Source organism: Perca flavescens, chromosome 14, assembly GCF_004354835.1.
Source record: "Perca flavescens isolate YP-PL-M2 chromosome 14, PFLA_1.0, whole genome shotgun sequence".
Lineage (NCBI taxonomy): Eukaryota > Metazoa > Chordata > Actinopteri > Perciformes > Percidae > Perca > Perca flavescens.
This window is the reverse complement of record NC_041344.1, coordinates 10,321,725-10,346,442: the sequence shown is the minus strand read 5'-3', so window position 1 is coordinate 10,346,442 and position 24,718 is coordinate 10,321,725. Positions and strand designations below refer to the sequence as shown.

Here is a 24,718-nt window from a genome sequence, read left to right as displayed (position 1 = left end):
GGTTTGAATAATCGGGATATTTTTGTCTTGTCAAACTACTATACTATACATATCATTTAAATGCATATGTATGCTAGAGCTGGGCAATATATCAATATTATATTGATATCGTGATATGAGACTAGATATTGTCTTAGATTTTGGATATCGTAATATCGTAAATGGCGTAAGTGTTGTCTTTTCCTGGTTTTAAAGGCTGCATTACAGTAAAATGATGTCATTTTCTGTTACCAGACTGTTCTAGCTCTTCTATTATTTTCACCTTTACCCACTTAGTCATTATATCTACATTACTGAAGATTATTTATCTAAAATCTCATTGTGAAGATGTTTTGTTAAAGTACATTTGTCAACCTTATAATATCGCCACAATATCGACATTGAGGTATTAGGACAAGAATATCGCTATATCGGATTTTCTCCATATCGCCCAGCCCTAACATATGCATCAATGTGCTTCCAAATCTCTTCAGGTTATCTCCTGAATAGGAACTTCCTGTGGTGTGAAGGCTAAATCAGGTACACAAGGCATGCTTTTTGAGGTAATTACAGTATGTACTTTTTTCTCCATCATTGTCGCCAAGCTCTTTTAACAGAAAACATGGAACCAGCCCGCCACCCAACATGAATCATAAAGCCATCACCAGACATGAGCCTTACAGAGTGTTTTTTAGGAGATTATGTTGTGACTTCTCTATCTGTGGTTTTAAAGCAACGATCACAGAAACATCAAATGGGATGTTTGGCCACCTCATATCTCCAGAAGAGCTTAAATTTGTGAATATATTAGTGTCTGGGATTTTTAAAAGAGATGTGGCACCATTATTACACAAGGAGCGGTTATTGTGTAAGAAATCCAATTATCCGACACTTTGCTGTAGTAAACACAAACTGAGGTGCCATAGTTACAAGTTCACTAATTATTTTTCACATCTTGTGATCGAGAAAAACCAGGTCCACTGCAGACATTAACATCTTACATCAATCAAAAAGTTCTGAAACAGAAAACTTTAATTCTTTAAAAAAAGAAATGCAAACCGCAAGAGAAAAAAATTGTGATTTTTATTTATTTCATTAGGATGAGCTGTTGATCTCTAGAGGGACAATTAACAAAAACATGTTCATTTAAATTCCCCTGGTCATTAAAAGCCAGCAGAATCCATGACAACAGAATGACTTAATGAACTATCTTTATTCTTCTGCCATTATGCTCACACTCTATATCTGACAGCATAGTTGAGGCCTTCGCAATCACTGAATGATTTACACAAGAGGGGTAAAAGCCAATTGATCAGAGTGCTGAGAGAATGCACAAAGTTGTCTCTTGACACAAATGAAAAACTGCAGTCAAGGGTTTCTAAAGAGAAGGCAACCAAGCCCCAAATCTGACAGCTGTTCCGCTTTGAAAATCAAAATGAATAAAAGTTAAGAGCCAGCAAATCAGGCCAGACATGGATTTGCTGAGGCTCAATAGCTGCAAAGTTAAATGCCTGGGACTCAGGAGATCAGAGCCCCATAGCTAAGGGAAGTTTCATATTACCCCTCAGTCTCAGGAGACAGCTAACTTTTATAGGGCGATTTAGGCCTGTGCACCATGACAAACACACACTGTCAAGCAGGAGAAACTTTAGGAAGCTATCCTTACCGACTCACATTCCCTTAGCTTCTTCTGGGCGCTGTCAAAGTCGAAGTTCACATAGAGACACTCCACAAACTCTGTGATCGGGTCCTTATACGTATATGACTCCTGCGGAAGTGAGAGAGAAACCATCATTCGTATGTTGACTAAATCCCACAGCAAAATCTGCATACATTTATTAAATCTTACCTGTTGAATGACTTTCACCAAATCCTTGAGCACCTGTCTGCGCTTTCGTACGTCTTTATTGGTGATGACTGCAGTTGTAAGGTATCGCAGGATGTGTGGGCACATTGTCTGGATGGCATTCAGATACCTGAAAAACACAAAGGCAGCACACAGTGTCATCACTACAAAAATCGGGTACCATAAGTCATTTTACTAAACAGCTCTCACATATTGTTGAAAAAGGAAAGAATTTCATTTAGAAAATAAACTGACATGAACAACAAGGTTGGCTTACAAACTAAAAAAGTATTTTTCAATAAATGTCTCAGGCTGTGAAGCAGCCAGTGTGTCTCTCAGCCATATGTTCTGGAGCAAGATAAACAATTCACTTTAAGCACTGCTAGCTAGTCAGTTGCAGAGTATGAGGACGTGCCACGCTAGCAGCTAGGAGAGCATTATAACGTGTGTTACAAAGTGACGTATACGTTTGTCACAGAAGTAAAGGCTGGACTACAATAGAGCTGATTGGAGCAGTTTGTGAACAGTGTTTTCTGTTGGCTATGATAAGTCCCTTTGGGGTGGACTTAGGCTTTTTCCCTTTGTAAACCTATAACGTGCACAAAAAAAGATATGTAACACGATAAAGGAAATGGAAAAAGCCAAAAAGCATAATATGAGCACTTTAAAGTCTGGATGACAGCACTGTTAAGCCGGTGTATATGCCTGCCTGTTTTTTGCTATATTGAAAACACTGGGGGATATTGTTGGGTCTTTGTAAATTATAGAGTGTGGTCTAGACCTACTCTATCTGTAAAGTGTCCTGAGATAACTCCTGCTATGATTTGACACTATAAATAAAACTGAATTAAGAACATCTAGACTCACTGAGGCTGATAGAGGAAGAGCTCGACGATGTTGTCTCTGCCTTTAGGATGGTTGAAGAACACAAAGAGGGACCAGTGGATGAGCCAGGTCCTCTGCTGGAGTGACTGGAGAGGAGAGCTCACAGACTGAAATGAGAGAGGGGACACACATGGTAGAGGTTATGAAATGTTGCATCAGGCAATGTTTTTAGAACAAGAATACCTATGAACAGAATTCAGACCTACGTTCAATGACGTTCCTGCCAAATGCAGAGAAACAGTCAAGAAGCAGGTTCACATAGTAAACTTCTGAGGTAAATGACCTATAAATAGCAGTAGATCATTCATTCGACTTTCATCTGGGTACACTTTTATTTGATTTCAGTCGGGATACATTGGTACGGATTCTGACATTTCATAAAGTGAGCTCCACTCTCAATGGTAATGCAATTTTTATACTTCAGCGTTTACCAGAAACTGCAAATATCATTCCATGTTGCTATGTGCTGCTTGGCTCATCTCATTTTATCTCTATATTGCTAATGTAAACACTAGCTAATCTTGATAACATCTGTAAGCATCTTAAAGTATTATTCACTTACATTGTTATCTATGGTCTCCCTTAATCGAGTGAGATCCTCCATGGCTGCTTCCCAGTTCTGCATCAGGATCTCAGAGGCCAGTTTCCCCCACAGAGAGCTCAAGGCATTCCTGTCTGTTGAGGGAACCTGAGCAGAGAGCAACAAGTTCAGTGTATCATAATCAGAACAGACTGAGCAGTATTTGAGAAATAATAATAAAAATATATATTTTTTTAAATATATGAACGCAACTGAATCTATTGTGGCTTGTAATTAACATTTTCTATTCTTATGTGGTTATTCTTACCAGGACACGGAAGAAGTATAGGTATTCTGCAGCCCCAGAGTAGTTACCGCACTCGTACTGGAATTTGGCGTACCTGTACAGTGTGTCCAGGTATTCTTGGCGAAACTAAGAAATAAATAAACAAGGGAAATATAAATTAAAATCACATTGAAAAAGGTTAAAAACTGACCAGCATCCAGTTATAAGAAGGTTAAGTATTATTCCCAAGGGAAAATTCAATTTTAAAAAGGTGTGGCACGTCATTAAAGCTCTAATGAATGTGGCTTTCAACAGTCGATAGCACTGGAGTGCTGTCAACTAATCCACTGTTTTTCAAACTGCTAGCACTATTGCTTTATTTTTTTCCTCAAAGAAAGCTAATTGTTAGATGATGCAAGGATGGCAGATTCTGGCTGATTGGAGAATGTATTGTCATCTTTCATCTTTTTAGGCAAAACAAAGCCTGTTCTTTTTCACAATGACAACAATCCCTTCTTTGAGGGTAGTGCACATGACGTGGACAATATTTTTTATGTAACTTATACAACAACAAAAAAAAAGGTAAAATAAAGAAACCATTGGCAGAGAAGTTGCAAGTAGTTACTCTGATCATTGAGTGTATAATGAGCACATTGGTGGGTGGCGTTGGATGTTTTAAGATTCTGAGATTTGGCTCACAGTGGCAGCTGGTTGTTATGGAAACAAAAGCACACTGTGCAACCCGCCTTAAAAGATGCAGTGCATTCTTTATACGACAATAGGTGTGTGAATAAATCCTTTTAACATTTTAAAACTTACATTGTGTTTCTCTGAAAGATAGTCAAAGAGCATCCTCCCATCTCTGATGAAGAATAAAACAATAGACAACAATAGATGAGTCATTTACAGTCCGCATACATACTTTCACATGTATTATAATACTGTCAATTATATAATATAGAATGAGCAAAGAATTTAAGACAGATGCCCTTCTTTGACAAGCTGATCTGACCTTGTGGACTGCATCTGTCGAGTCGTCTCAGGGTCTTCAAACATCTTGACAATTGGCTCTGTCTCTGACTGGAGCTGCTTCAGCTGGGCCACCACAGTACTCCTCTTCTCCTTCAGAGCTGAAACACAAACAATTCTCACACTAACACAATGTTGTTACATCAGCAGTGGTTAAAGTGCTCATATTATGCTCATTTTCAGGTTCATAATTGTATTTAGAGGTTGTACAAGAATAGGTGTACATGGTTTAATTGTCAGAAAACACCATATATTTGTTGTACTGCACATTGCTGCAGCTCCTCTTTTCACCCTGTGTGTTGAGCTCTCTGTTTTAGCTAAACAGTGAGACATCTCACTTCTGTACCATCTTTGTTGGGAGTCGCACATGCGCAGTAAGTACTGCTAGCTTGTCAGTTGCAGAGTATGAGGGCGTGCCATGCTAGCATTATAACGTGTGTGACGGAAGTAAAGGCTGGACTACAATAGAGCTGTTTGGAGCAGTTTGTGAACAGTGTTTTCTGATGGAGATGGTAAGTCCCTTTGGGGTGGACATTGGTCTTTTTCACTTTGTAAATCTATAACATGCACAAAAAGATATATAACACAATAAAGGAAAGGGGTAAAGTCCAAAAGCATACTATGAGCACTTTAAGATGAAAAACAAAAACAGTTAACCCCAATAATATTTATTCATCTGGTTGGAAAATCAACAGCACAAAACAGTAAGATATAGGCAAGAACATATTTTCTGACCGGTAACCAAGTACTTCCCAGATTATGATACTATTCTGTTCTGTTCAGGTGGCTGGTCAATGTTGGGACACCACAGGCACAGAGGCTACATGACAAGACGTCAACTGTATTCTTTCCTTTGACTAAGTGGTTCAATACATGACTGATAATCTGCCTCCATTTGCTTAAATGTATTAAATAAACCATGAATAATAATTACCACCTAAAAGCATTTGTGCTCAAGATGTATATGTTATCTGTTTGAAAGCTAGATGTTACGGCAGAAAAAATGCTATGAAAAGAAAGCTATTCAGTTATTATGGACCACATATCTGGAACAAAACTCCCTTTAAATAAAGGCTGAAAACTTTTCTGTTTGATGCTGCCTTTTTTAAAATCAATTTATTATTTTTTAATAAATCAATTGTTAATTTTATTTTATTCTTGCATTTAATACCTGTGTTATTCGATTTAAGCCATTATATTTATTAGGATTTTGTTTTTTTTGTGTAAAGTAATTGAATTGCCTTGTTGCTAAAATGTGCTATATCGATAAAGTTGCCTTGCGTATGGAATCAAAACAAACTATCAATCTGCTGCGTTTCTTACAGTGTGGAATATCCTTGTCCGGGTACAAGTTTTTGTACACATCCATGGCAAAATCCACCATGTTTGTCTCGCTGAGGAGGTCCAGCTTTCCTTGAAGAAGTTCCTTTTCATTGTATATCTGTTATTAAAAACACAGAATATTTAGTTTCTTGTGGGACACACACACACACACACACACACACACACACACACACACACACACACACACACACACACACACACACACACAGAGATTTAGAAACAACTGTACAAAGCAGAAAAGGGAAACGACAGGACATGTGTGCCAGTGCTACTCCATACTCCATTGGTTGTAACCAACGTTAATCCGCTAACGTTAAGCTGAAACCATGGCTGAAACGTTAGGCTAATTAGCAGTATTAACCCGCTAGGTAACAACAATAAGAAGCTCGTTAGCCAAAGCCCTAAAAAACAACCTCGGTTTTGCGGACTCGCAGCAATTAACTGCTACTATCACTAGTACAGCAACACTCCGGTATAAAAAAACTAAAATAAATGTGTAGCCGCTAGCTGACAGTCTGTTTATCTAATGTAATCTAACGTGACAGATAGCCTAGCCCGGCTGGGGATGAATTGGTGCTCGCTACAACCGTGTTTTTATGTATAAATACCCCCCAATAAACAGCCGCATTATATGTTGGCGTTATGCGATGCAACATCTGTTCTACCTCTTTCACAGACAGGAATTCCAAAAGAGGAAACACCAAATGCCGGTCCAGAAAATGAGCTATCTTGGTAGTCAGGTCGTAATCCGCCATCTTGCCTGGCTTCAAAAACAAACTTTATTGACAAACATAGCGCAGACGGAACCTGGCAAAACTACGTCTTCTCTTTGCATTCCGCAGAAATAAAATATAGAGGTAACGTACTGCGATGATTGAATTTTTGTTAATTGTTTTTGAAATAAAGTAAAAAAAAAAAAAAAAATATATATATATATATATATATATACTGTATATAGCCCTACAAACTTGCAAGCGATACAAAGTCAGTAAAACCACAGTGTCCCACAATGTCTTTGCCCCTCTGTTAATATATCCAAATTGACATAATTAAATCAATTATCAAACGATGATACGATCGTCTACTCTTTTTTCACAAATGTGAAAGTTATATTTACCCACCCCAAATAATGTGATTAACATCAGATTAACAACATATAAAATGGTTTACACGTTTGACATACAGAATCCAATTAATATACGTGATTATAGACTGTGATTATTTCTGGACAGCTTAATATATTATTATCCCCTGTAGCTATTTCAAAAGCTCCAGACAGCCAGGAATGTGGTGCACAAAATATTTCTGTAAAGGCATACAGTTATAGGCCTAGCATGCAAATAAGTAATAGCCTACATAGATATCCCTAAACATAAACACATTATTGGCCAAATTGTTTTTACATGAGTTTTGCAGTTGTTAGAACTGCATCTCACATCCAAGAAAATCTTTCGAAGTTATGACAAGAAAGTATTACATCTCAAAAGTATTTTAGGTCAAACATATTGGACAGAAGGAGACTTTGGACTCTGTGTGGCCAACCTAAATGAGACCTCCTCCAGATCAGTAGAGGGACCAATCAGACAGGTAGCAGCTGTAACCACAGCAGGGACTGCAATCAGAGATGTGGGACACTCATCAGTCAATGAGGAGGAAAACACACTCCTCAGCCTGCTGGGAATGTTATCAGTTGGAACCAGCTGTGATCACAAAGTCAATAGTCACAGAGAAAGATCAATTTAGTTTAAAGAGGCAGTCTTGGTTTGTTTCCTAAGTCTAATATTTTATTGACAGCTCACGAATGAAACCAGGATATAAGATCTTGGAGCTCTTTCAAGATCCAAGACAAGGTCAGCTTTGTAAGAAGCTGTGTCATAGAAACCTACTAACAAAATTAGACTAATTTACCCCTCACACAGGAGGAATCACGGATGTTGTGTCATTGGCCAGTAGTACAAGACTGTCATTGAGTCACATAATTTTCCGGTGTGTCTGTTCAGAATTTGTTTAAGAGTTAAATAGAAGCAGTAACTCATAAAAAACTTTCAAAAACTGCTCTCTCATCACTTTGCAGTTTTCTCAAAGGCTGCAGTCGAGAGCAGAAATTTTCATCAGTTTATGAAAAGCTAGGCAATGAATTCTCACATGAAATCTCCATGGAAGAGCTTACTCATGCCTTACTATCACACAAAGAAAACCTTGACTTGAGTAAATGTAATGTCGTTCTTGCTGGCACATTCCTCCACTTTCCCTCTCTCTCCTTGTCCATCATTGAGGCCAGGGCATATCCTGAACTCAATCTCAGTGGCTGGTGGCCTTCCATTTCTTTTTATGAGAACAAGAGCCAGCTGGATGTGAAGCGCTTTAGAATAGAAGCCAAGAATTTAATAAATTGATGATAATTCAAATTAAGTGTCTTCTTGTGAGATTGCTATGCTTTCTACCAGGTGGTATACTGTAACAGCTCTATAGAGCCACCAAGGATGACAAGTGTCAAAGCAAATTTCCATACTCTGACAGTAAAGCAAAGGAAATAAAACAACAGGAAGAACAGCCTGTCCCGGGGACCACTCCCTGAATGTCAACTCCAATGCAGTTTCCTCACAGTGTCCCCACTAACTAAGTCTGCTGGCTGATGTTTACTCGTGTGCATAGATAAAAATAAATAAAATTAAATACAGTGATGGTTTGTGGCTTATTATTTGTGCTGGCAGTGCTGCAGTCACCAGGCAACAGTGGCTAGATACTTCCTCACTGTCCAGCCTTGTGAATAAAAGTGACACTAAAGATAAAATGGTGAGTGTTGTCTGAAAGTCATCATCGAAGACGGTGCTACTCCCTTATTTTAAGCAAGTTAACCAGCTAAATGTGTCTTGTCTGACCACACTACATTCTCCCTGTAATCCTTAGGCTTCTTCAAATGGGGTCAGTCCTATGTTTCCACAGCCAAATGGTCCCACAGCCCTATGTTCTCACATTTCTAAGAATTCTTTTTCACTGAAAATTAGGCCCTATGTTCCCACAGACCTATTTTCCCACATTTCTAAGATTTCTCTTAAAATTAGGCCCTGTTAAGGTTAGGGTTAAGGTTACATTCCATCTGTAGTCCATTGCTACTGGATATTAGGTTGGGTGTAATTGGCTACCAAATTGGGAGAAAGGGGGCTAAAATCTGATACAAATTTATGAAAAAGGAAATGTGGGAACATAGGGCCTAGATTTGGAAAAAATCTTAGAAATGTGGGAACATAGGGCCTAATTTTAAAAGAAATCTTAGAAATGTGGGAACATAGGGCTGTGGGAATATAGAGCCTAATTTTGAAAAAAATCATAGAAATGTGGGAACATAGGGCTGTGAGAACATAGGCACGCTCCCCTTCAAATGTTGTTTGGAAAACTTCATAAGCTTTTCGGCAACAATACTACATGCCATGTTTGGAGGAGAAATAGCTATGAGCTTCAGAAGTGGAAGCATCATGGTATGGGGCTGTTTTTCTTATCATGGTATCAGCAGCAGAATGCAAATGATCAAAGGGAAGATGAATGAAGCCATGCACCAGGACATTCCTGAAAATAATCTGTTGCCATCCACCAGGACGATGAGAATGAAACACAACTACCTGTAGATGCAGTTAGAACAATCCAAAACATACTGCAAAAGAGGCTGTCTATTGCTAGCAGAGGAAGAAAATAAAGGTGTTGGTGCCAGTCAATCACCTGACTTAAAGCCCATAACATTTGTTGCAAGGAATTGAAGATCAAGATTCACCAGTGGGCCCCCACTGAACCATTTAAGATTTAATGACTGTCTGTGTGAAAGAAAATCCCACCTGAACAATGTGAGACATACAGGAAGCATCGTGAAGCTGGCATCGCAAACAAAAGCTTCTCCACCAAGTAAACACATGCCAGTTAGCATGTTCAATTCTTTTTTCCTGTGTTATTCCACTTTATTTCACATAACTCTTATTATGGATCGGCATGTTAGGATTTTCTTTATCTGCGCCGTTTTATTGAGTTAAATGTCTGGTCTACATTTCATGTGAATAGCTGCATTAGAAATATGTTTAATGTGAAAGGTGTTGAATACTTATTTCCCCCACTGTGTATTATACTTTCATTATCATATGTAGATCAATGTACATCGAGGCAGATTGTAGTATGTGCTGTACATAATATTCCATCAATATAGGCACATGAAACCCTTTGTGTATATAGAGTAAGTTTTTTCCATATTCGATTATGTTTTCCAGCATTCTTTACCGTCAACAACCCTGCAGCAATCTGATCTGTCTGTATCTATCTTGCTATTTCTTTTAGCTGTCTGTATTTGTATGTATACTGAAGTTGACTGTAGTGTGCATAGTGTTAATATAGGGAGAGCTAAATTCCCTATATGTGACAAGATACTCTGCCAATAATTCTGATTATTCTGTTTGTATAAAGGGTGTATGTGGGGTAATACGTATACACTGTCATATTAATTGTGTTACAGATTAGACCGTGGCTGAGGCAGCTGGTAGCAGCAAAATGCAAACATGTCAGAAAAATGAAGACCCATTTCCTATAAACCCCATTTGCTCCTTTCACAAAGACGATGTTGCTAGTTGTTGTCGCTTCTTGTCAGCCCCAGCAAAAAGCTGCTCCTTTACTGTTGTTTTATTTTATGTTTTTAGTGAAGAAGAAAAACATGTTGGAAGCGCATCTTCCTCTGACAACCTTGTGAACTCTTCGCACATTTCCTGTAAAGTCTGACCCACATGGACAAAGTAGACTGCAGTGCAGAGGCCATAGAAGGCTGCCAATCTTCTCAATGATGGACTGTCTGTTAATTACACTGATGTGTAAAATCAATACGGTAATGCTAATGTACTGTATGTAGGTCGTCATGCCCATACTTTATGTATAAATATTGCATGTAAATATATATACACATGGAATGAAGGGCATTAAAGCGTTGATGGGTGGAGCACTCACCCACACTCATAAGTTATCACCAGGAGAGCACAGGAGACAGAAAAGGCATACTGAAGATATAGTCTGGGGTGTGGAAGAAACAAGTGTGAGAGAAAGAGAAATGAAAGAGAAAACATAAATAAAAAAAAAGCAGAAGAAGGCAAACACAAATCTCACTTTGTCTCACTGTGTCTGAGTGTGTCACAGTTACAGAATTATAGCAAAACAAAGACATTCAAATTAATCTCCAAGTTTATTTGTAAGACTTCTCAAATACACAACAATTCAACAAAATATGTGCTTGGGCATGCTTGATGTTAAAGGTTAAAAAATGTGCTTTAATTGCCATTTCTAAGCACTCACATACTGTACATAGAAAAGAAATGTATCCTCTGCATTTAACCTATCCTATACAGGATGCAACCACCAGTGCCAACCGCCAGTGCCTTTTGGTCTGGGCTAACCTAACATACATCTTAAGCACCTGAAGGAAACCCACACAAAGACGAGGAGAACGTGCTAACTCCACACAGAAAGGCCCTGGACCAGGCATCAAACTCAGTACTCAGCGGTGCGTATATTTGCTGAGGCGATAGCGCTAACTAGTGAGCCACTATGCTGCCTGTGAGCACATTTTAATTAATGTGTGTACATGAAGCTGGAAAAAAAATATTCAAGCAACAACAACAAAAACAGTGACTATCAAATCTATAATGGCTTCAGAAGAAATTGATTGAGGTCAAATCACCAGTTATGTCTAAATCACATAGTTATGTATCGACTTAAAACCAACAAACGTGTCTCAAGTTGCAACGCTTTTAGCGTTTATAAGGAAGGCTGACAGGCTATATTCAGCACACGGAAGCTCATGTAGAAAGAAAAATAGAAAGAAGACAGAGCTGACATGTTTTTATTTGCCCTGGGCCAAAACATTTTGCCCTCACATATTCTAAGCTGAAATAAGTAGTTCAGGCACTTTGTCATCTTCTTAGTAATTTATCTGCAAGGTTGAGTGTCCAAACACGTGCACACACACACACACACACACACACACACACACACACACACACACACACACACTCCACTCCAGACTTATTAAAATGTGAGCTGTCGATTTAAAAAAATGTAGAGGTCGGGGTTGTGTTGACCTGAAGGGGTGTGTAAAGGCAATAAAAAGTAATTCAGTGTAAACAAAAGTGGGGAAATGCATATTGAACTCTGGGCTTGACTGTGAATGGACAGCAGTCACTGAGAGTAGCAGTAACATATTGTACTATAACATGGGCATACAATCTATACATATGATTTGCAGACATGCAAAACATTGCTCATATTCATTCCTCTCACTATTGTGCACCAATCCCACTACAATTTTCTGCAAGACGTGAACACGGTATAATGTGTAGCGGGAGCCTGAGGGGCAGAGCATTCTGTACTGAACATGAGAATTGAAATTGTTCCGACATTTGGTCAGATTGCAAACAGAAAACTCAGCCTGCAGAATAATCAGACTTTAATTTTGTTAAAGATCACAGCTAAATGCTCAAATTACTATTTGGCTTTAATGACTTAAAAGCATAATTAATCTTCTTTTTTTTTTACTTCCTGAGGGACGCAGAACAAACTGTGAACACGACATTGTAGCTTGTAAAGTTGATGCATTTAGCAAACAGTTAACACAGTCAGCAGTCACAGAGCAACATTAGCATTCATTTGAAGTCGTGTTTCTTGCCACCTGACGAATATAAACCAATAAGTCTCTTTTAGCTCAATTTTGGTCTCCACCATCTCCTGGAGGCAAAATCTGTCTCTTTTGCTCCACTATCTTCACCAGCTAGGCACTAGCTTTGTCTATATGCTGTTTGGTGATGGACAGATGTTGTACAGTGGGTTTAGACATTTTCATTCAGCTTTTAACACAGCTTCATGCTGTGGCTGAAAATTACAGTGATGTCCGTAAAACCTAAACAACTAGCTAAAATACACTATAACGCTCAATAGAGCCGAGCAGAGTAATGTAATTATTTACACATCACATTTTAAACTCTCATTCTCTCTGTGTGATACCAGTCTTTTGCCCAGATTTTTCTCACAACCCCTCTGAGATCTTTAGAGTAATCTTCCAACATTTAAAACATCTAAACCACACAAACCGATTTGGACTCATTATTAATAAGTGTGTGTCTTTTTTGTCTGAGTATAACCTTCAATTCTATTGAGTGATGTTTTCTGACTCACATGGCATGTGTGACCATTTACAGGGCAGAGTGACTGTGTCAATGACTAGCACAACATAACAATCTAAAATTAGGTAAATTAATTGTTAAAAAGTTTCTTGTGGACATGTCTGAAATTAAATCGTAACTCTAATTAGCTAATAATCCTGATAAAGTTGACAGAAATAGAATACTTAATATGTGCAGGGGAGATATTTATCTTGACTGGGCTGAAACATGCTGCTGGAGGATGCACATCAGAGTGAAGAGGAGCGCAATGTTGTTATCTGCATTACAAGGGATTTGAAGGCAGGAACCTTTGACTGAATGAGGTCTGTGAAGTTCCCCACTCGGTGTGCAGGCTCATTATTTTTCTGTGTACAGGAGGAGAAACAAAAGTGTATAGCATTTGTGAACATGTGTATTTTGGCATCTCTTGACTTGTGTTTGTTCATGATACAGATGTGAGTCACCTCAGTTTGAATGACAGGTGGCATAATTCACCATGGAGAACAGATGAGAACAAAGAATCGTTGTTTCCTGATTTGCAACCTGAAACATTTCATCAGGACTGCCACACCTGCCTGCATGTAGCCAGTATTTTATTTTATTTTTTTTAGATTATTTTTTTGGGGCTTTTCCATTTATTAGATAGTAACAGTGGATAGACAGGAAAGGGGAGAGAGATGGGGAATGACACGCTGCAAAGGACTCGGCCTACATGGGGTGCATGCTCTTACTGGGTGAGCTAGAGGCCGCCCCAGCCAGTACAAATTTAAATATATAAGGTGTACCTTGTGTACATAGTGATGTGTATTTGCTTTAGGTTAAAATCCAACCGAGTATTGTAGAGTCACCAAAGAGACTTCTATCAAATAAAAGCGATATTGTGTGTTTTATTCTGAGTTGGATACATTGTCACGGCGAGTCACTGAAGCTGGTGAGTCAGTTGACACATCCTAAACTCCACAGAGCTGCACTGCTCAGCAAACATTTGATAGCCTGCGAGGAAAAATAATGCAAATATGAAATAGTATTTTGAATACTGCTGGTTAAAGATTGGTTCGCCCGAATAACAAAACAATACGAAGATAGTTTTGATTTTATTTGGCATGTCTGCCTCCACCCCAAAAGGAATTTCATTAAAAAAAATGTCAAGTAGCAAAAATTCAAGTAGCAACACCATTGTAAAAATACTCCATTGCAAGTAAAAGCCATGCAGTGAAAATGTTACCAAAATGTACTTAAAGTATAAAAAGTAAATGCTCTCAATGTAGAAAAATGGCCATGTAAGTGTTACAAATTACATCAATGGATTATTGGAATTGTTGGGTCTTTGTAGATTATAGACTGTGGTTTAGACCTACTCTATCTGTAAAGTGTCTTGAGATAACTCTTGTTATGATTTGATACTATACATACAATTGAATTGAATTGATTACTAGTATACATCAAAGTAGCAGTAATTAATTAAGTATTTTCAATACATCTGTAACAATGCATCATATTCTTATAAGATCATCAAAGGTTTAGTGTGTAAAATCTTAATTTGGAATGTAATCAGAAACCTAATACATGTTGTGGAGTAAAAAGTACAATAAAATTTAAATACTCAAGTACCTCAACATTTTACTAAAGTACAGTATTTGATAATATAGGTAATATAGTATGTGGTAATATAGGACAAAGTGAGAAACTATGTTTATTTGTAATTTAGGTGAACTAATCCTTTTTTCCACATTTCTGTAACAAATTATCTCTTACAGGCATGAAACTAAACCATGAAGCCAGCAATTACAAATACCTTTCTGTAGTTTATTTTAGTTTTAGTTTTTTACATGCATATACGTCATGTAGCTTCCTGGCAGTGCACGTTTAAAAGCAGACTTCAAAGCACGAGAGTGAAAGTACCCTTTTAAACTTCCAGGTAATTGTACAGAGCTGCATCAATGTGATAACAGAAAATTATTTTTCCACATTTCTGTAACAAATTATCTCTTACAGGCATGAAACTAAACCATGAAGCCAGCAATTACAAATACCTTTCTGTAGTTTATTTTAGTTTTAGTTTTTTACATGCATATACTTCATGTAGCTTCCTGGCAGTGCACGTTTAAAAGCAGACTTCAAAGCACAAGAGTGCGAAAGTACAGTTTTAAAGTTCCAGGTAATTGTACAGAGCTGCATCAATGTGATAACAAGAAAAGCCACAGTTCAGACACTGTAGCCTCCTTATTTAGAAATATACAAATATTGATTCTGATAGAGCAGCAAAAAAAGTACAGACACAATCAATGTTACATGTAGTGTTTGATACCAAAAGATTGCACTCAATTGATTCCCTCCGAATAAAGCCATCCAAGCCTTTTGTCTGTGCCCACTTCTGAGAAAACCTCCACTGAGTCAGTCAGCAAGATTTAGATTCAGACGAGCGACTTGGAATTAGTATTCTGTAGAAACCTTTTATGTTCTTGCTCTGGTACGAGCTGGACAGATATGAAAACCTGGCACGCACGATAAACTGCAGCATAAATCAGAGACAAGGTGAGCAAAACTGTCCTGCAGTGAGATTAATTTACCCTCCTCCTTTCACTTCCCCCCCAAAGTGTTGAAATATCTATTCAGTAGGATTACAGAGAGGCTACATCTTTTTTTCTTTTTTTTTCCTGTGAGATGCTTGTAAATGCTCACGTCATCTTGATGCATATGTATTTGATGAACCAGTGTTTTTCTAAATTCAATAGGTCCAGCTCGAACTATGACTCTTGTGAATAACACTTTAAACATTAACATTCTTCTATCAATTTGATTCATAGTTTAATCCATTATTTCCAACAGTATTTTTTACCATTTTATTGCACATTCCTCCACACAATTCATCCATGTTAGTAGTAACACTGAGGGTCTATGGACATTTTATGCTACTGAGCTTTTTTATGATTCTAATCTCAAATATATGCAATTTAAATATTAGAACAGGCCATCACCTTGCAAATTAGTCACAGTTTGCCTATTTACATATACTGTATAGTATATATTTTGCAGGAATAATTGGATGACCTTTCCAAAATCACCACTTAGTGTGAAAGTTCATTCTTCACCATAGCAACAGTAGTTTTTCCTCAGCGGAGTTTTACTCAGTTGTCATGGAAATAAATCAGTTTTCATCAAGTTATCACCAGGGTCCATAATTAAGTGACATCATAAAAACTGAGCCACCTCCGTGACAACTGAGAAAACTCAGATCTCTGCAGGGTAAATCCAGACACCTAGCTAGACTATCTGTCCAATCTGAGTTTTCTGTTGCACGACTAAAACTACTTTTGAACGTACACATTTCACCAAAACAAGTTCCTTCCCGAGGCTATTTTGCTGCCCGGTGCTTAGCTCTGCCCGTGATGATTGTGATTGGTTTAAAGAAATAAAACCAATCAATAAACCAGAGCCCGTTTTTTTCTCCCATCCCGGAATGCTGTGTGGACTAGCCAGACCTTCCTCCGCAGCGCTGTGGAGGAAGGTCTGGCAAAGCAAAGAGAGGATGCATCATTGGTGTGACTATGTACTGTGGGGGACCTAAAGACATTCGCCTTTGTTTTAAGATTCTTCTTTTAAGATCTTGATCACAAAAAAGTCTAAGGAATGTTTTCCTTTATTTCATTAAATAAAGAAAACCTTGGCTGATTGGACATAACAAAAAGCTCTCCTGCGAGATCAAGCCTCAAATTACATACAGAGCTGTAAATGAGAAAAGATTCTGACGGCTGTTGTTGGCTTCATTTCCTTTTTTATTATTATTGTTTATTTAGTTATTTTTAATGCAAACAACCACAAAAACAATGTTAACACAAGATCAGACTTTAATTATACCCTACACCACCCCAGAGAGGAGAGTGACAAACAACCAAGCTAATAAAATACAAAAAGCACATCAGAGTACAATAAAAATGAAGGATAAGAAGGTGAGTGACTCTCTGTGCAGCTTTCTCCTTTTTAAGAGTGCTGACCCAGGTCGAGTATGTCTGTATGTATAAAAAACAACCTATAGCTGAAAATGCTGTGCTACAGTGAAATGCAACTGTAAGTCGTCTATTCAGCGATCCAGACTCCGGCTTCATGTTAGATCTAAACAGAGTGCAGGTTTGCAGAGGAAGTATTTCCTGCCTTTTCTTACATTTCTGAAGATGTCTGACAGCAGGCAAACAGTGACACCACCTGACACGTCTGCTCAAATGAGGCGTGTAGCTCAAGAAGCCTCTTTTTTACTGCAGATAATCAGAGGGAATGTGTCAGATTCCACACACTGCCACAGCTGCCATTACAGAGTGGCAAATCAAAAGAAGAGCATCTTTAACTCCCTTACACTGAGCTACCGTGGCAACAGGCTGACCCTGTTTCTATGGTTATGGTGTCCCTTCTGCATTTCTTCCAGGACAACTCTGGCAAAAGAAAAAAAAAAAGAAATGGCACATGGGTATGTGGGTGCAGCTCGAACTACAGCAGGTGGTTCACTTAATCACCGCAAACAAAGGAAAGGATGATACTAGCAGATTATAACTATGAGTCTGGAGTAGGATTCCTGCACCTATACAGGACAGTTCACATCTCCTCTCAGTCTCAGTGGTAAATTGAGTGAAGGGGTTGCAGCAAGTTCAACAAAGATTCAGCTTTTAAACTGAAACTGATCAGTGAATACCTCCAAGTAGTTGACTTTTCTTCCTCAGCCAGAGTTCCATGTTAAAATGCAGCCTACAGGTATATCCGCCCCAACGGCTTTCAGCTCTGAAAACTGAAAGACAGCTTGAAAGGGGGACGGCAGTTTGTGCAGGATTTGGGGGTTTAAAACCTCTGAGCTGAATGCATAAAGCTGATAAATGATGTGGATGGTGATTTTATTTCCAGCTTGTTCCTCTACTTCCCCTCCTTTTTCCCCGTCTAGCTGAAGCTCTGCTCGGCAGTCTCTTCTCTCTCTTTGAGCTGTGACTGAGACTGCCTGCCGTTGCTATGCAACAATCGGAGTAACAAGAAACATTATTGACTAAGTCATTAACTTAAGGCAATAGTTCAAGAGAGGCATTTCAGACCCGGAGGCATGATCTTACTCCTGATTTATCAAGCCAAGACGGACGTGATGGACGTTCCTCTTGCTCAGTGTGATGAGTTATGACAGCTGATGATAAGTGGCTGCCAGACGCTGATGGAAAGCACCGCCGCAAAGGCTTTTCTTCTTCCTGGTCCCTAGTGTCCACAGCCACACCCAAGCTCTTGACCTTGAGTGACCCCTTCAGCAATCCAATTCCATTTCCTGCTGCCAGCTGCCCTGAATGATTACTCTGACTAACTCCATTCACGGAAGAGGGGGGAGAGGGGGGGGGGGCGCTGGCTATGATGTGTGTGTGTGTGTGTGTGTGTGTGTGTGTGTGTGTGTGTGTGTGTGTGTGTGTGTGTGTCATTTGAGAGAGTGTTTGAGTGTGTGTATGTCCGTCTGTCAGGGTGTGTTTTTGCAAGAGAAGCACAATTTCTGCAAAAAGCCCGAGCGATTCACGGTGTGCTTGTGTGTGTGGGATTTTATTCGGTGCTTCGGCAGTGTGTGTGTGTGTGTGTGTGTGTGTGTTTGTGTGTGTGTGCGTGCGCGTGCGTGTGTGCATGTGTTGTTTTTTTATTACAGGTTTCATTTGGTGTCTGGGAGAGTCCCCTGGCAGAACAAAAACAGACACCAATTAAAGCTGCTGCAGTGTCCCAGGCCCTTTAGATCACTAATAATGTAATAAAACCTATCATCCTCACCTCATCTTTTTCTTCTCAATCAACTACAAGCAATGAGGCCTGACATGAACACACTGCTATCTGTCAAAGTCAGGCCCAGAATGGTTGTTTCGCATGAGAAAAGGTCTGTATTTGTGCTTTGAATTTAACAACATAAAAATGTTTTTATCTGAATCTGTTAACAGCTGTTGGATTAGGGTTAGAAGAGACTTTACACACAAATGTAGTGATGGGTTTATGAAAAGCTGGTGCAACAAAGCAGATTAGCTGAGTTTTAAACTACCGTTATTTTATAAATGAGGACTTTTGTTCTCATTGTAGCCTTGTTTGTCATTTCAATTAGAAAACAAGTTTTTTGGTTAAGATTAAAAGTTGATTATTGAACTTGGAAACAGTAGCTGACAAAATAGTCTCAGCACAAGACCTTAAAGCTACTTTGTGTTGTTGAAAAAGTCATTATTTTATTTCCAGGGCCATTGTTTTGACTTCCCATTTCCAATTCCCATAAACATAGACAATGTGATGACATAATTACACATTTTCACCATATTTACAGACAAATCTCCAATTATCTAACTCCTCAGCGGTAAATGTCAAGTGGTGTGTTGTCAATCCATTAGAAAGGAAGAGTAAGATTTGCTCTCTAGACTGATTTTTGAAATTACATGAACTGGGAGATGTCTGAACAATGCTGCATTCAGGTGGGGTCGGAATAATCAGAAAAATTGGTTTGACTTGCTGAGTTGACGTCATCTTACGCAGAAACATGGCGGACAAAAGTAAATGTTGGGTTGATAGGTAAAAACATTTCTACATTACAGATGACTTTCGACCTCGGGAAATGGGACCATTTGAGGAGTACATGAATGCACCACAAGGGCTAGGAAGACTGGTATCCCCACAGACGGTAGCCTCCAGAGTGCATTGCAGATTGAGTTTTGAGTTAGAAGGCTGACTTTCATGTTAGTCACTCTCTCGCTTTTACTATGCTGTACCACTCCTCTTCAATCCTGCATACTTAATGCAACAAGCTTCCAGCTGGTCTCTCTGATGACTGTCGGAAAAAAATCAATCTGGTAGGTGTAAGGAATCACCAACTGAAGCAGATGAGTCAGATTGAAGAGAAGTGGGTAATTCTCATCACTTTAGCACAACATAACTTTTTCTTTAATATAAGCAGAGGAAAACACCTGACACCTGTGATGTTCATGTAAACTGTTGTTCCTTGACAGTAAACAAGGACAGATAAGCATTGATAATCAACTTAATATTTCATTAAGAGGTCAGATGATTCCAGCTATTTAATTATATTAACGAGGCGAGAGTGAGCGAAGGTGGTGTGGAGGATAATGTGATCCTGCTGGCCTTAAGCACTTTCAATTACAGAGGCTTACGCAGCACAGCATTCTGCACACCGTAAGAAGATACAATAGTTTATTCACAGCATCTTCTGTCAGAGCACGCAATCCATTTACTTCCTTCCCCTTGAATGCAATGTAACATTTTACTCCAGTTTTGCAGCTGAAACGGTTTGGTTTTCTGATAAGCAAGTCAATCGAGTTTGATTGAATCAATTGCTAAAATGCTCTCTATTTTTCGGCCTCCCACAAATAATTAAGTATAACACCAATTACCAGGAGAACTTTCCCCCAGGGGTTTGTTGATTCTCTTTCTCTCTTTCTCTGTCTCTCTCTCTCTCTCTCTCTGTATGCCTTTGAACATCTGCAGTCAAAACCCCCAAGTGTATTTGGCGTAAACTGAGCTTCCCCAACATCGGTACTCAACCACAAAATCTAATTATACCTCCTGTGGTATTACTATTTGCATTTCAACAAGCAAACACAAGCATCTCTTCAGCATGTCACAATTACATTAACAGAATTTCTTTGGAGTTCAACACGCATCCATGCAATTTTAAATTTTTTGTAAACTACATCTGCACAGCTTTGTTAGTAGCAATTCAGTGAAGTGCTGTTTCTGACAAAGGTGGAAAATGAAGGCAGTAGCAATGACATCGCTCCTGATTCAGGTTTGATTCCCCTTGCAGCTACAGACAGGACTTCAAACATACAAGGCTGCACTGGCATGTCAACACGAATACACTGCAACAGCAGCAGCATTAAAAGCAGTGATGCAATGGTAAACAAAAAGGTGTGTCAGAGATCATCATAAGGCAAACCATCACCAACCATTGTAAACAAAATATATATTTCAGAAAAACATATTTCATGTTTTACCTTTAAAACTTCTAATAATGTTGTACAGCACACCCATACATGAAAACCATACATGATTTATGGTTTACGTCAAACTTAATGTATAGATTCAAATCTTATATGAAATATATGAATACAATACTAATATGTACCACAAAGAGTTATTGGTTGCTGTAATAGTTTATTTTGTCCATGCTGACTGCAAGGAGGTCAATTCCAATGTTAGCGATTAGGGACAACATCCACAGTCATCTTTCTGTGTAAATAACATATTTCAAAGTTTTTCTAAAAGTATTAAGCTTTCATAGTCTGAGTTAGTGAAATCAAGTTGGTATCTTTTAAAAATTACAGTCTTTTTAGTACAAAATGCATTCCTTGTGTTTTCCCAGATGGTGTCTGTAAGTTTGTACTAAAAAGACTGAAAGATACCCACTAGATATGACAAAGGCTGCATTCAGACCGATTTAAGCCCTGCATGAAAAGAACACGTGAACTTTGTACTGTAACAGCACAACAACAAATTAAATACAACGCTGATAACTTTCCAGAGTTGTATAATCTTGTCTCAGAGTATTATAAACTTCTCTGCAGGGTTTTGGTATCTGATAAGCCTTCACATTCTTGGATCTGTTACCCAGTCTGGACTTCCTGGATTGTATTTCATTGTCTAACTGGTACCTTAAGCAAATCACCCTCACCAACAAAGCCCCTTGTGTTGATTTATTACAGGTCTGTTTTTAGTCTGAACTCCTGCAAATCCAACTTCTAAACCCTCATGTTAGCTTCAGATGAACTGGAATTAGATTAGGACTGGATCTGTTCAGGGCCACTATGGACAAAAGGATCAGTTACAGCAAACACAAATTATGTCTGTGTACATAAGGGCATGTGAGTATTGTATTAAGACAGACTTGAAAAAAATGTGAATTCTTTTTTTTTTTAAGTGTCCATATCAACCAAAAACGTAGCCTCAGCTGTTAGAAACAAAACGGCATTAAACCCCCCCACTGCATCCCCGATCAAAGGACAGAACTCGTTGGATTTCTTAAGCACTTTTCTGAGTCTTTTCCGCTTGTCCTGTCCATAAATTCAGCTGAGCACTTCTAAATCCTCATCAGCCACTGACAAATGTGAGCAGGACTCCCGAGTCGGACTGGAGCCTGCTCTCAAATTGATCGAGCCGTACAACTTTGCTGCGTGTTTGGAATAAGCAAAGGCTTTCCTCCTCATCATCTCCCCCTTCCACATGGAAATCATGAGCAGGGTGGAGAGCAGCACGCCCCCGAGGGTGAGCAGGCACAGTCCCGCTATGACACACCGGTCCAGATGGGCCCCCACCCTGGCTTTCTCCCTCTCCAGCCGCTCCATCTCCCTGGCGGACACGCTGTCCGGGTCCACCCGGACGTCCCTGGGGACCGTGTAGGATATGGCGACCAAAGAGATGCCAGTCACCAGGCATGTCACGGCGATGATGAAGCCGTAATCCACAGACTTCCCCGAGCCGTCAGAGGAGAGGTCGTCGTCGGACAGCAAGTAAAGTTCCTGGATGTCCTCCTCCTCGTACAGTTCACTTGAGGAGCTCTGACTCAGTCTGCAGGTTTGTGGACTTGTCCCTATCAGCTGGACATCATCATCATCATCTTCATCATCACCTTGGTGTTGGCAGGTGAAAGATGTTTCCGTTTCCTCCTCCGGCCGCGCAGCTCTCCGGGTCTCTGTCCATGGTGCTGAACCATCTCCTCCCCCGGGATGAAGTGACTTCCCGCAGCTGATCTCGTTGACAACACTTGGCTTATTCAAAACCAGGGAGGTGTCTCTCGGATCGGAGTGATCAACGTAAAACAGTTCGAGATCAGCCATTAGAGCATGGGGCTGTCTTTCCCGTCTTGACAAGCCCATGCGTCCGTCTCTGTCAGTAAAACATGCAATTTAAAGAAGGAAAATAAACATTTTAAACTACCTGAAATCATTTTTGCAAGCTTTATCGCCGCAAGCTACTTTTATATCTGTGCCTGAAGTAATTGCACAAGCAGAATCTATACGCATCCTTTTCCTGGGTGTACCGCAAGCAAGTATTTTAAAGTACATCTAAAACAGTCTTAAATTAATTGCCATGACAATATACAATGCCATAATGCCATTTCCACTGCTCGGTAACACTTTATGTTTCGCCTTTTCTGGCTTTTGCAAGCTCTCAAATCGCTGCTGCAAAACACTTAGTCGCCATGCGACACGCTAATGAATCTAACTCCACCTAATGTGATTCATTAATCGGTTATTTAGCAACAAAATGCGGTTGGCAGAGTACCTCTCTCCCCGTCTGTGGCTGCTTGCATCCCCGGCTGCTTCTGCTCCCTGGTCAATTAGAGGGAAAGGTTTGGCAGACCCCTCCCACGGACTGAGCTCCGGCAGACCGCCTTATAATGCTTATTACCGTGCCAACATGAGGGTTCCCCGGAACACACACACTAATCAGATGAGAGTCTGCAAGCGGCACACTCTGCACTGTGGGCAAATGAGTAGAGATATTTCACATTAGTGTAGCTACCACCTCCTCATAAGACATGTAATGCTTTATAGATCAGCTATAAGCCATGCTTTAATAAGAGCAACTTTTGAGTTGCCAGGAATCGCGCTGGGAAGAAGTCATGATTTCATCACTTTCTAATAAACAGCAAAACATACAGTTGTGGGCGCCCATAGATAGAGGTTTACTCCTCCATGCAGCGGGCCGGGTTCGACTCCGACCTGCGGCCCTTCGCTGCATGTCATTCCCCCTCTCTCTCCCCTTTCATGTCTTCAGCTGTCCTGTCGAATAAAGGCCTAAAATGGCCAACAAATTATCTTAAAAAAAATGCAAGTTAAATGCAAACAAGCTATAAGGATATTAAACCATGCATTCTGCATCTACTCATGTTAATAACATCATAAAGTTCTATGAATTTCTCACTTTCTAATAAACCATGCCAGCAAAAGTAATCTGCAATAAGAGTACAGCCATTCTAGCAGCTCGATGAAGCTGTGCTTTGAGCTAAATGCTAAAGTAAACATGCTAACATGCTCAAAATGAGAATGCTAACATGCTGATCTTTAGAAGGTACTATGTTTACCATGTTCACCATCTTAATTCAGCTTTATAGCATGCTGACAGCACTTAACACAAGGTAAAGCTGAAGGTGATTGGAATGTCAATAGTTTTGTATTTGATCATATAACAAAGTGTGAAAAAATTCAAAGTTTGACCTGATGTTGGCTTTACATGAAAAGGAAAATGACAGGATTCACCAAAGTTATTTTAATTCATCCTGATGAATTTCTGAGCCAAATTCCATGACAATCCATCCAAAAGTTGTTGTGATATTTCACTTAAAACATCAAATGTCAACCTCGTGTAGGCGCTAGAGGAAAAGTCTGAGGATCAGTAAAGTTATTAGGATTCATCGTCCAGGGAACATGAATATCTGTACAAAATATCATGACAATCCATCCAATAATTGTTGAGACTTTACAGGTTGGACCAAAGTGATGGACTGATTGGCCGACACTGCCCTACATTTATGCAGCTGACGTGGCTAATACGTCTAATAAGGACTTTTAAAATAAATCACCATGTCTGCAGTTGGAATTGTCAATAAATAGTTAATAACAAATGGATGTTGGTCCAGATGCCCTGACCAA

General features: G+C 39.3%; 2 protein-coding genes across 2 annotated transcripts in view; both read right to left on the bottom strand.

Annotated features, from left to right (window-relative positions):
- eif3eb (eukaryotic translation initiation factor 3, subunit E, b) overlaps positions 1-6,685 on the bottom strand; it is a 9,882-nt gene extending 3,197 nt beyond the window's left edge. Inside the window, exons 1-9 of the mRNA XM_028597191.1 lie at positions 6,555-6,685; positions 5,869-5,986; positions 4,529-4,646; positions 4,336-4,378; positions 3,559-3,663; positions 3,273-3,398; positions 2,693-2,817; positions 1,829-1,955; positions 1,646-1,747 (exon numbers count right to left, since the gene is read on the bottom strand). Of these exons, the coding sequence (XP_028452992.1) occupies positions 1,646-1,747; positions 1,829-1,955; positions 2,693-2,817; positions 3,273-3,398; positions 3,559-3,663; positions 4,336-4,378; positions 4,529-4,646; positions 5,869-5,986; positions 6,555-6,644 (954 nt within the window). The 5' untranslated portion in view covers positions 6,645-6,685. The remainder of the gene's footprint in view (positions 1-1,645; positions 1,748-1,828; positions 1,956-2,692; positions 2,818-3,272; positions 3,399-3,558; positions 3,664-4,335; positions 4,379-4,528; positions 4,647-5,868; positions 5,987-6,554) is intronic.
- Positions 6,686-21,425: 14,740 nt separating this feature from the next.
- On the bottom strand, positions 21,426-23,430 carry LOC114568710 (transmembrane protein 74). Its single transcript, XM_028598353.1, has 2 exons — positions 23,349-23,430; positions 21,426-22,949 (listed from the first exon to the last, which is right to left on the bottom strand). Exon 2 carries the CDS (start codon positions 22,937-22,939, stop codon positions 22,130-22,132), a length of 810 nt encoding a protein of 269 aa, XP_028454154.1. The 5' UTR covers positions 22,940-22,949; positions 23,349-23,430; the 3' UTR covers positions 21,426-22,129.
- Positions 23,431-24,718: the final 1,288 nt, after the last annotated feature.